Consider the following 12,613-nt stretch of genomic DNA (forward strand, 5'->3'; position numbering starts at 1 on the left):
TATTTGGAGAAATAGTTAGCAAATACAGCTATTTGCATTGCTTTATCTGTATTCATGATAAAAGCCTGAGAATTTTATAAAATAAACGATATTTCTGTTGATTTAAGTGTTCTCCTTTCATAGTTTTTGATCTCTTTACTATTGTCAGGTCACTGTTTAAAATGACTGCATTTCTTTTGTGTTTTGTTTATCTGCGATCGCTATCTCTTTCTATCTGTCTGCGCAGCTTTTAGGGTTTCTCCACCCTTATAAAAATCTTGCAACAGACAGACAGACAATTCAAAGCGACTAGGTGCATTCAAGGTATGCATTTTTCGTCAGTATGTGTTTGTTCCCTGGGAAACAAACCCACTACCTTTGCACTGGTTACACAGTGCTCTACCAATTGAGCTACGGGAACACAAACGTTTATATAGCACGACTCTGTCCAAGTCTGTCAAAATCGATGATGCTAATTATGACAAACATCGAAACTTGCTATTAAATTGGGATTCCATCAATTTTCAATGCATGCACTCCTCTAACCCATTCTCCCTGCCCCCACCAGCTCATCCTCATCGTAATAAAACGTGAATATGACATTGTAGCGTGAAGAAATGTGCGTCCACGAGCGCACTCGTTCTGTCGCTCTCATCTGGTTTATTGGGGCAGAAAAAGAGACAGCTCTGGAGATGCATTGCAAGCATTATGAGAGGGTGATAGACAGAAAGAGGGGGAATAGGGCAGAAGGTGTGGCCCCTCTTGCCATCATACTTTTGAACCATATTTCGCTGTGGTCATACTTATTTAAAGACCCGTCAGCCAACAGGATGCCAGGAAACCTTTTTAACACAAAATAAACTGAAACAAATTACAATAAACCAACAATTTACGAAAGTTAAGTTTGGGTCACAAAAGCTGTTTGTGTTGTTGCTGCTGAAGCTGTCTATTCATGAATATCAGCTGACAGCACTCACATCTCAAACTTGTCTTCTGCCATTTTGAGTACCCGAAGTGGTCGCAAAAGAACTAGAAGCTTTGTCTTCAATATGTTGTGAGCATCAAAATCGCTATATTTACAACACTAAGAAGGCTTGACACAACATGATACTTTGCCCAGAGTATCACCTGTGTCTCTACACGTGAACCCGAGCATTGAGGACATTGTTTGTGTACACAGAGTTTACTAAAAAGAAGGTTTTGAACAACTGACTTTGTTGTTTTAGTGTTCGCCCGCCGCCATCTTGCCAGTCAAGATGTATTGATCTCCGAATGCGACGTAAGGAGGGAGGAGAGTAAAGATGGATAGCTCCTAAAGCATAGTTTCATATAAATGCACGGATAATTTGTTGTTTGAAAAGCGGAAGTGAATAACAATATTGACCTTCTAGATGAAAAAGGAGCCTCATATGAGATTCATTCATTCTCATTCGGAAATCGATTCTTTATGTCTGGCAAAGATGGCGAGCGGACACCAAAACAGCCAAAGTCAGTTGTTCAAAACCTTTTTTTTTGTAAGCACTGTGTGCACAAACAATGTTCTCAATGCTCGCGTTCATGTGTAGAGATCCAGGTGATTCCTTCATGTGGTGTCGTGCCACCTCAGTGTTGTAAAAATAGCGGTAGTTTGGTAGCAGTGGACAGCGGCAAAGTGTGACAGTCGATGTGCAAAATGTTGTCTTTCGTAGTCATTTCCTGTATCCGTAAAAATCATAGACAGCAAAAGATAAGTAATCACTGTGTCCGTAAAGTAATCAATGTGTCCGTAATCCGTAAATCGTAGCAAGCTAGCCAATGCTTGTCAGTAGCCTACTAGGTACTCAAGATGGTGGCAGGCAACTGGAATGATGTAAAAGGTCACATGACTGAAAATCATCAATACACAGAATAGAAAAATCTGTTACCGTTCAAGCTCCGTTTTGTGGCGCGTCTTGCTTTGCGTTCACACCGCTGCCAGCGCTTTGGCGAACCCTGCCAACGACTACGAGTAGTGGACACTCTTACACTTGAATGCATTCTCTGGAATCCTCTGGTATGGCAAGGACTGCTGTTGGTTTACGCCTTCCTATTGGTTTCCGCTGAACCGCGACATAGCTCATTACCATAAAGTTAAGTTGATTTCAACTCTCCTTGACGCTCACACTGTCCAAGACGCGTCACTACTCACCGTACCTCCCGGGCGGCTCTCATTGAAAATGAATGACTTACGGCCACTTTGATGCTCTTGCTGGTGGTGGTGTCAGCGCAAAGTTGGGTGGCGTGAGTGTCAAAGAGAGTTGAAATAAACTCAACTTTATGGTAATGAGCTGTGACACGGTTCGGCAGCAATCAATCGGAATGTAGAAGTCTTCCGCTTGAGAGGATTCCAGAGAACGCAGTCATGTACTTTGGTTCTAACCACATTACTTCCCAAGCAATAAACTGCATGTTGAAATAAGACTACCACTTAACCATCAAAACAAAAGCCACAACACACAAGTTCTTTCCATCGATCAAATTCTTACTTTAACATTTAAAATATTTCATGAGGTTAACTTATGCACTACTTGTGGTCAGTCTGCACAAGATCAACATGATTGTTTGCTTTGCGGCCCCTTTATATAAAGTTTACAAGACCAAACATTTAATCGTAAGAGTGTCCACTAATCTTTTTTTACAGCGTAGTTACTTGGCAGGGGAGCCGGAGAGTTTTTTTTTTAATGCTCTCACCAGCGGTGGTTTGAATGTACAGCCAAGGTTGACATTTTATGTAATGATATATAGCCCTATTAAACAGTGGTTCTTTATATAATTTTATTAAATGACAGCAGGGTGGGGGTATCTGGATTTTGTGCTCTTGTTTACCATTTACTTTTTGTTTTACTTTGTGTGCTGAGATACACTGATGATTCATCTTTGGTCCAAACTCGCACCAACAAGCTTAAGGGCTTAGAGAAGGGCAAATGCTCTCAAATCATTTCTAATAATTTGCAAAATGACCCATAAATCCAAAAAGCCCAATGTTGGCCATCAAATGGGAAGAATTGAGGTGCAAAATGTGCTCAGAGCGGCTTTGCTTAATCATTATTCCCTCCATTACCACAGCATCATATTACAAATCTACTGCCATTGTAGAGTCATTAACATTGTTTCCCTGGTCCAACTTTAGCTTACTAAGTTCTTGGAGAGATTTGGCCTGGGATCCCCTTGCTGTTTGACTGATTTGGGATCAGTAATGATAAGTTAAACCATCTGAAATGGTTTTACGGCATGAGTAACTTCCAGTGTAGAGGATTAAAGAAATTGTTCACCGGAAAATGAAATTCCGTCACCATTTACTCACAGTCATGTGATATTAAACCTGGATGACCCTTGTATCGAATACAAAAACAGATGTTTTGCAGAATATTCACACAGATTGTGGCCAGGGTCTATACTGTAAGTTATCATACGTGGTAAATATTATGACTTATCTCTCAGATTGTACTCACGCATGTGCATGCATGACGCCACTGATTCTTGTGTCTTATGTGTTTTACGCAGTGATTTATGTGCATTTTTGCGCAAACACTTGTTAAAGGCTTGTTGAACAGGTTTGTGTCATTTGTCTGTGTATATTTTGTCAGTTTGGACATGCTTCTGTGACAATCAAGGCTAGATCTACGTGCCTGAAGTATGTTAAAAATATTTGAGTATTTTTGCAGTTCTGCCATTGGATCTCTTGCTTGTTTAGGCCAAACTTTTTATCACAATGAAAATATTTTTAAGAACCTAAATACCATTTTTTTAGGGACGTTTATGACAATAATGTACTAAAAACGGATCTTTTTACAGTTTACATTCCCGCATAACCCGCACTTGACACCAACACACATTGTGTGCTATTCCTCTCCTTGTGAGCGCAAAAATGCGTGCCTTTGAGCTTCTCCTTGAGCGAGAGAGCTTGCAATGCTGGCGTCTCTGACTCTTCCTCGCACCTCAGCTTGTAATACGCACGACTCTGGCATTTCCTTGCACTAGAGAGGTTGTTATGCGCGCAGGGGTTTAAAATCAGTGAGTGACTTGTTCCTGCTCCATAGGCATTAATGATGCACTCGGATTAATAGCATTATGTTTAAGAAGGTTGCAGTCATGACAGTGTTGCCAGCTTTATTTTTCCACCAATCCAGTGAAAAAATGAACAAATAAATAAATGAGTAAACTATTACCCCCGATACTATCATTTATCGGCAATCTCACAGGCTGACGATAGGACGATCTCACTATGCGGCATATTGCGCAACACTAGTTGACGATGTCCTACAATGTCTAAACATGTAATAAGCAAACACACGTTTTCACTTTTTTTTTTTTTAAGAACAATAGCAGTAAATTTTTTAGAAACTTTTTACGACCTGTTTTTAAAAATTTGCTTTTTCGGGCCCCCAAAACGCCCATGTCTTGTTAATCAGTGGCCAAAATACAAAGTTTTTAAAAGTGGTGTCACATAAATGTTTGATGTTTCATGACAATTAAATATATTGTTGTATATGTTTGTAACCATACCGTTTTGTGGACACCATTCACTTCCACAGTATAGGAAAAAAATACTATGGAAATAAATGGGGTCCATGAACGGTTTGGTTACAAACATTTCTCAAAATATCTTCCTCTCTGTTCATCTGAACAAAGACATTTATACAGGTTTGTAACAACATGAGGGTAGGGATGGGCGACAAAACGATATTGATATGTACTCCCGATACACCTTTATCGATAACAATTGGGAAATTGCCTTATTTACATTACACAGATTGTGTACCATTTTATTTGGAGTTTTTTTACACTATAGAGTTTATTTAACACCAATTAAATATTTTTGTAAAATATGAGATTTTTTTGTATTGCTGAACTAAAATGATTTATTGTTTTCCTTATAAAACATACAGTGGTTTAATGAAAACTTTTATGACTGTACTAGTCATTTTTAAAAAGCTTAATAAAATGGTATAATTATTGCTATCGAATGATATAACATGTTATATCGATGATAAACATTTTAGCTCTATCACCCAGCTCTACATGAGGGTGAGTAAATGATGAGAGAATTTTCATTTTTGGGTGAACTATCTCGGCCAACCAAGAGAAAAAACGGCCTGAAATGTAAACTGAAAATAAAGGGCGTCTGCTTCTTAGATTTCAGGCTTACTGCAGCTGTTATCACTACGCTGCACAGCAAAACGTGATTGTGACAGCAGTGTGCAACTAGTTAAAATGACAGTTCTGTGTGATGCTTTACTGCCTGTGATCTCGTCTCTAGTGTTGGAGATCACACGGAAAAAAGTGAAAGTTGGGTTCACTTAAATTATATTAATTGGTTAAATTTAAAAAAAGTTTTCACCTAAAAAGTTGCTTTTTTAAACTAAATTTTTTTCACTTTAAGTAATTTTTTTAAAAGCTTACATTTTTTAGATGTTACCAATTTAAGTATTTTTAAAAAGTTTTTCGCCTTACATTTTCCTCACTTTAAGTCGAAAACTTTAGTTGACAAACCAAGTGTTACCGATTGAAGTAATTTAAGTAGATCCAATTTGTACTTTTTTATGGCAGGTACTTGTTGCACATATGCGAGACACCTGCAATTCCTGACACACATCTTGTGTTATAAGAGTATGATTGTTAGTAGTATTTAAAATAATTTTCCTCTCAAGGATAATAAAGTATACTACTACTACTACTACTACTACTACTACTACTACTACTACTACACCCTTCATTGCGGACGAGAATCTATATGGAATTCTTTCTCGCTGCCGGAGATTCCTGTCTGTGATGCAACGTCCTGTATAATATTGAAGTTTTCTAGCAGTGCCTCATAATGTTATGAATTGAAGAAGGACACCTGTGTGTAAAAAACACAGTCCACCACTGCAGAAAAGATGTGAGATTAGGGATGTGCATTTATCAAATTTTTTCGATTAACCCATAGGTCTGAAGAACGAGTACTCGATTAACTGGGGGCGGGGCAATCAAAGGGGCGGGGCATACATGTCATGGTGAACATGAAAATATTTTTATTAAAAAACCTCAAATAAAACTTAATTTTAAAGAAACTATAAGAGAACAATAAACACATACTAGATTAATAATGAATTAAATGTTTTTTAACAGAAACCTCTTACATGTATAGCTGCGTGATGAAGTGAAACTAAAGTGTTAATAAACGCAAACTGAAGCGCTTTCTATATGACGCACTATAAAAAAAATTAAGCCTTATATACAACATAAATGTATTATACAACATGCTTCTAATCTGCACAAAATGCAAGACTTCAACTAATTTATGTACTAGTAAATAGTAAATCTATTTTTCGATTAATCGCTTTTTTTACGTGGTCGATTCAGAAACGATTCTCAAAGAGCAGAATTGATTTTTTTTTCATATTTTTTCTGAATACATTGAACGTAAAATTAACGTTAATCAAATTACTAGTCTTCTTCACTAGATGTCCCCCTCTTTTTGCCTCGCGCATTTTTCCAAGGAGCCTGTTATTCTTTCATTAAGTGCTTAAAATGGCGGTTTTAGGTGCTTCATCGACGTTGATGCCACCTTCACATAAAAAGTCAGAGGTATGGAAACATTTTAGATTTCGCAAAGCAAGACGACGACAATAGTGTTGTGGCTTTTAATTTCTTTTTATTAATTACCCACTTGTAAACTTATGTTCACTGTTTTTTTATTATTAATATAGTAGTTGTATTAAATCTATATTCATTGAGTTGAATCGAGAATCGAGTATGAAAGTCCTACAAGTAAAGTTTAACTCCCGTTGTTGATGTGCACCATTTACAGCAAAAGCTTCATAGCAGCTTTAAGTCTTTTGCTATCATTTTAGCGATTAGCTGTGTCGTGTTGTCCTCTTGCCTGTTTTCAGTCAAGATGTAATGTTAATGCTCGTATGGCTCTCTGGTATCTTTTGACATTTGATGTTTAAATATGAGATGATAACCCATTGAACTTTTGACGGCGCTGAACATTTTGCACCTGACTGACTGTATTTCCGAAAATCATGGCATCCTTTTAAACTAGGGATGCACCGATACCACTTTTTTGGAATATGGGTACGAGTACGAGTACTTGCATTTCAGTACTTGCCGATACCGAGTACTTAATAAAAAAACATGATTTAAATTTACAGGTAACAGCTTTAGTCATATAATTTAACAAAAAAACAAAGGACTAGTTTTCCAGTTTGTTGTAAACTCTGCCTCTTTGGACAACACAAGAAGCATTAACCCCTTACACTCCCCTCAAACATAGACATTTCTCAGACCGTGGTATCGATTCCAGGTATCAGGGGACTTTAAACGAGTACGAGTACTTTAGAAAATGTGGTATCGAGGCCGATACCAGTATCGGTATCGGTGCATCCCTATTTTAAACCTTATAGTGCCTCAGTGATGTGAGGTGTGGCCGGCTTCACAGGATCGGCATTGTGCGGATCGACGGAAATTATCTGTTTGTTTTTGAATCATGCATGGTAATGTCATTGATGTCATACGTCGATCTGCGTAGTTTAACACAATGTCAAACACGCATCTCCAGACCCAGTCGTTATTACCACAGGTGCTTGTAACGCTAACCAGACATCCAAATGCTGTCATAGCCACAATAAATAAATAAATAAACCCACATGATCATCGTTTTTCGTGATCGATCATCGATGCACCTTTCAAGTACTCGGGCAATCGAGCACTTGTGCCCATACCTATGTGAGATGTCCGTGATTTTTGATGCAGCTAATAAAATATTTATACTGTGATTTTATTGTTTGACCACTGGAAGCCAAATTTCCTTAAAAAAGTGCAAAATCAAAAGAGACAAGCCCTGAGAAATTTTATTTTAGCCCAGTTCTGCCCCCTGCTTTCACTCTGACCCATCTCTTTATACCAAACGCCCCCTCCTCATCACACGTTCAGGAAATGAGGGACCCTGCCAGAAGCCCTTTCTGTTTCCGGGAATCAGGCCTACAGGGCTGCTGTGTAATGGGCCAACTCTGACGTGAAAGCCATTGTTCTCGCGCTGAGCTCTATTGTGGAGGGGAAGGAACAGCAACAAAAACCAAAACCACCCGCGGAAGGAGCTGAGAGGGAGGGAAGACGAGATGTCTGAGCTATTTCTGTAAAGAGGCTCCTCTAGTTCTTCCCCAAGAGTGAGATACTGCAGTTATTGCGTGTTGGGCTGTAGAGTTTATCACTTTGATCAGGCTGACGCACAAATTCATAAATATACGTCTCGTGAGAATCTGATGTGCATGGAACTGCTCGCACTTGTGTGTTACGGTTCACACCGTTGTTTATATTTTTTCCACCCTGTGACCAAGGGCAGAAATCTCTGCTGGAAAACAAGTCATACCAACTTTGGGAATTCATAGGCGGTCCATTCTGATCAACAAAACTGACCAGTTTGTCAACCTAAAACCAGAATAAAAATTTAAAGCTACAGTATGTATTCCCCCAAAATTTCCAATGTTTTTAAATAGAGGTTTAATATGTATTTTAAAGGAAAACGCCACTGTTTTTCACTAATTTACTATGTTCTTACCTCGCTTAGATTAATTAATACATACCTATCTTTTTTCAATGCGTGCACTTAATTGTTGTACAGCGTGTCGTTACTGTGTTAGCATTTAGCCTAGCGCCATTCATTCCTTAGGATCCAAACAGGGATGCATTTAGAAGCCACCAAACACTTCCATGTTTTCCCTATTTAAAGACTGTTACATGAGTAGTTACACGAGTAAGTATGGTGGTGGCACAAAATAAAACTTTTGTTTGTAACCTTATGAATGAATGGGGCTAGGCTAAATGCTAACACATTCAAGAAGCGCTGCACAAAGTGCATGCATTAAAAAAAGATGGGTATGTATTAATTCATCTAAGATGTAAGAACATAGTAAAATATTGAAAAACGGTGGCGTTTTCCTTTAAGAAAAGGTTGCACAATGTTGTGCCACAAAACTACACTGCTGTTCAGAAGTTTAAAGGGATAGTTCACTCAAAATGAAAATTCTGCAATTGTTTAGTCACCCTCAAGTGGTTCCAAACCTGTATAAATTTCTTTGTTCTGCATAACACGAAGATATTTTGAAAGATGTTTGTAACCAAACAGATCTGAGGCACCATTGACTTCTACTATGTAAGTCAACGGTGACAGCTTTGTTTAAAACAATCTTTAAAATATTCTAAAAAAATTTTAATAAGTTTGAAACAAATTGAGGGTGAGTAAATGTCAGAATTTTCATTTTTGGGTAAACTATCTCTTTAAGGTCACTCGATTGTAATGATTTTCACAATTTGAAAAAAAAATTTTATTTGAAGGCTAAATGTTTGAAATTATTTATTTGGAGAACAAATTAAATTGTGCAAACATAGGACACTTATGCCCAAGCTTGGCTCATCTTATTTATTCCATTGTGTGTGACCCTTAAAGGCGGGGTGCATGCTTTTTGAAAAACACTTTGAAAAGGAGACAGGCTGACAATCAAAACATACTTGTATCCAATCAGCAGTAAGGAGCGTGTCTACTAAATGAAATTATCTCTAGGGTTGTGTATGTGTGGGGCTATCAAAAGAAGGTCCAGATTCTATTGGGGTAGGGGTGTGTTGTTTAGGTGATTTCAAATATCAACATTGGCTTTCAGAGATCATGCACCCCGCCTTTAAGTCTTGTATTTTGAAAGTTCAACAGATGCACCAAACAAATTATTAGGGGGAGAATTATAAATAAGAAAAGTTAAACACATACACACAACTAGATATAAGCAGTTAAAGTGTTAAGTAAAAGAGAGCAAATGAAGGTTCGGCTCCAACCAGTATTAAAAAAATAATAATGTAAAGTTATCGGCCATTAAAAACTTTTATTGAAAGTTAAAAAAGCTCTTTTCTTAAAACTATTTTGTTTGTCTTTCAGGTTTCCCAAAAAAGCGAGCAGGTGAGTGCAGTGCCTTCTTTTGCTCTCTGCATTTAAACCCAAACCCAAACGCCCTTATTAAAGTAAGAAGGACCGTAGCCAGACAGACAGTTAATGGTGGACTTCTGCAGACAGCGATAAGGGCAGGATGAGGGTAGACATAACACTGATGCTGTTGCTGATATGAACTACTGACACAATGTAAAAAAAACTGGATTATAGTATCTCAGGCTTTACAATTAAATTAAATTTGGGCATTATTTTTAATGCATGAAAGATTCTTTCCTTATTCATCTTTTGAAATTAGACATTAGGACTGCAAAACAATACAAAGCATGCTCCTGATATGCTTGAACTATTACATTGATTTTTTTAATTTTAAAAATATTCAGATATACACAGCACAGTTCAACAATTTAGTGACACTTTATTTATATTTTTAGCCACTCTTTACTTGGAATTTGAAAAAATGTTCTCTTGTCATTTTATCATTCAGCATCTTAAAGGGGACATTTCACAAGACTTTTTTTAAGATGTAAAAAATCCCCAGAGTACGTATGTGAAGTTTTAGCTCAAAATACCCCACTGATAATTTATTATATCATGTTAAAATTGCACTTTGTAGGTGTGAGCAAAAATGTGCCGTTTTGGGTGTGTCCTTTAAAAAGCAAATTAGCTGATAATGCAAACACTGATCGCCAAAATGGTGGTTTGTTGAAATTGTGCTGCCAACTATTTTTTCTCTTTGCACTAAATGGCAGTGTCGTGGTTGAATAGTACAGATTAATGGGCGGTATTATCCCCTTTTGACATCACAAGGGGAGCTACATTTCGATTACCTATTTTTTCACATGCTTGCAGAGAATGGTTTGCCAAAACTAAGTTACGAGGTTGACTAAGTTACTCAAGATCATGAGGTCTAGGTAGATTTGTAAAGATTTATGGATAGCTACACTTTTAGGGTTCAGGTTACACGCAAAATAGTAAACATGCACATTGATGCGCTGTGAAAACTTTTAAAGGAGTCGTGTGAGACAGACGTTAGAAAGGCTTAAAGGGATAGTTCACCCAAAAATGAAAATAATGTCAGTAATGACTCACCCTCATGTCGTTCCAAACCCGTAAGATCTCCGTTCATCTTCTGATCACAGTTCAAGATGTTTTAGATTTAGTCAGACCCTTCATTGAAAATCTACGTACGGTATACTGTCCATGTCCAGAAAGGTATTAAAACATCATCAAAGTAGTCCATGTGAAATCAGCGGGTGAGTTAGAATGTGTTGAAGCATCGAAAATACATTTTGGTCCAAAAATTACAACTATATTTAGCATCATCTTCCGTGTCTGTTGTGAAGCGAGACTAAAGTCACTTGACTGCAGTGACGCAGATGACCTACGACGCGGCTGACGTGTTATCTGGTGCGCCCCAGCTGTTTTTTTTTGTGGCCTGGGTTTCATTTACAGTCTGAGAGAGACACACCGTGACGTGTCTGAAAATAACAAGTCATCCACGTCACTGCAGTCACGTGACTTAATTCTCCTTTAGTTTTGTTGATGTTGATTTTTTTGGTCATAGTTTGAAATAATTTATTTATCCTCGTGCGAGCCGGCCGGAACATTTTGACATTGACGCGGAGTTTGCCTTGATCCATATATAAGGCGCTCTGGATTATAGTGCGGAAAATACGGTACATTGTATTTTCATAATGTAGTAAGATTCTTGTTTGTCTGTGCCTCTTATATTTGAACCAGTTTTCATCTTGGCATGCTTTGATGCTGAGATTTCTGCTCACTTGTTATGATGTCACGATAACTGTTTATAATAAATCATTGGGTTTCACAGAGAACAGTAGTTTGCATTGTGTTGCAATGTTTTGTCTGCTCTTATTGGGCTTGTTTTTGGACATGGGCATGAGTGTGACCTTTTGTTAGTGGATCCACATTTCCTGTCTAGTTGTTGTGTGCTGTGGGTTAAGAATAGCACGATGTGGCATTGATGTTGACTCCTTTCCGTTTGTGTGTGTGCACAGGACAGGAAGTATTCTCAGTAAGGACCATCCCCCAGACAAGAAGCCTAAGAGCGACAAGGCATCAGTCCTCCCCTCGCACGAATTTGACCCCACAGGTAAGAACTAAATGTGTTCACTTGAAAGACATCTTCTGAATAATGCATCTCACCTTCTCTCGCTTCCTTTCCATTCCTTTCTTCTCATTCTTTCTGGCTTCCTATTTGGGAGAATAATGTTTGTGTTGATCTTAAGTAATCAACATTGTATATTCAGATTATTTTAAGCGAAATCCACAGATCTGCATTGTTACAGCTGGGATATTGTCTTCCAATGACCAATAAGATGAGGTGTTGTGGATTATTTTTAGTTGAGAGATTGAATGCAGACCAGGTGCTGTTGCATTGCATCTTTATTAACATGATTTTTACGTCAGAGGTGCCACATTGATGTCAGTGGTCATTTAAATGCTGGATTAGTACATTTTTTAAACATTTAACATTGACTTTTGCCAAAACATCAGGATTCCAACCCTTACGGTACATTCACACGGGGCATAAGCGTTAACGCTTCCCATTCACTTTTAATTGACGTAATGCGTTGCCGAACTGAATTGTGGATCCGTCTGCGCCAAGTCAGTGCCGTTGCTCGCGGCAGAAGTTGAACATTTTTCAACTTTTCAAGCGGCAACGCATGC

General features: G+C 38.0%; 1 protein-coding gene across 4 annotated transcripts in view; it reads left to right on the forward strand.

Moving 5' to 3' along the window:
- arhgef12b (Rho guanine nucleotide exchange factor (GEF) 12b) overlaps positions 1-12,613 on the forward strand; it is a 76,588-nt gene that overhangs the window by 27,946 nt on the left and 36,029 nt on the right. For 2 of the 4 annotated variants that reach the window (XM_073814756.1, XM_065284115.1), the window contains exons 2-3: positions 9,911-9,931; positions 11,941-12,035. In XM_073814756.1, coding sequence (XP_073670857.1) covers positions 9,911-9,931; positions 11,941-12,035 — 116 coding nt within the window. The remainder of the gene's footprint in view (positions 1-9,910; positions 9,932-11,940; positions 12,036-12,613) is intronic. The other 2 variants (XM_073814757.1, XM_065284116.1) reach the window with 1 other exon arrangement.

The sequence above is a fragment of the Paramisgurnus dabryanus genome, chromosome 5 (genome assembly GCF_030506205.2).
Source record: "Paramisgurnus dabryanus chromosome 5, PD_genome_1.1, whole genome shotgun sequence".
In the NCBI taxonomy this organism is placed as follows: domain Eukaryota; kingdom Metazoa; phylum Chordata; class Actinopteri; order Cypriniformes; family Cobitidae; genus Paramisgurnus; species Paramisgurnus dabryanus.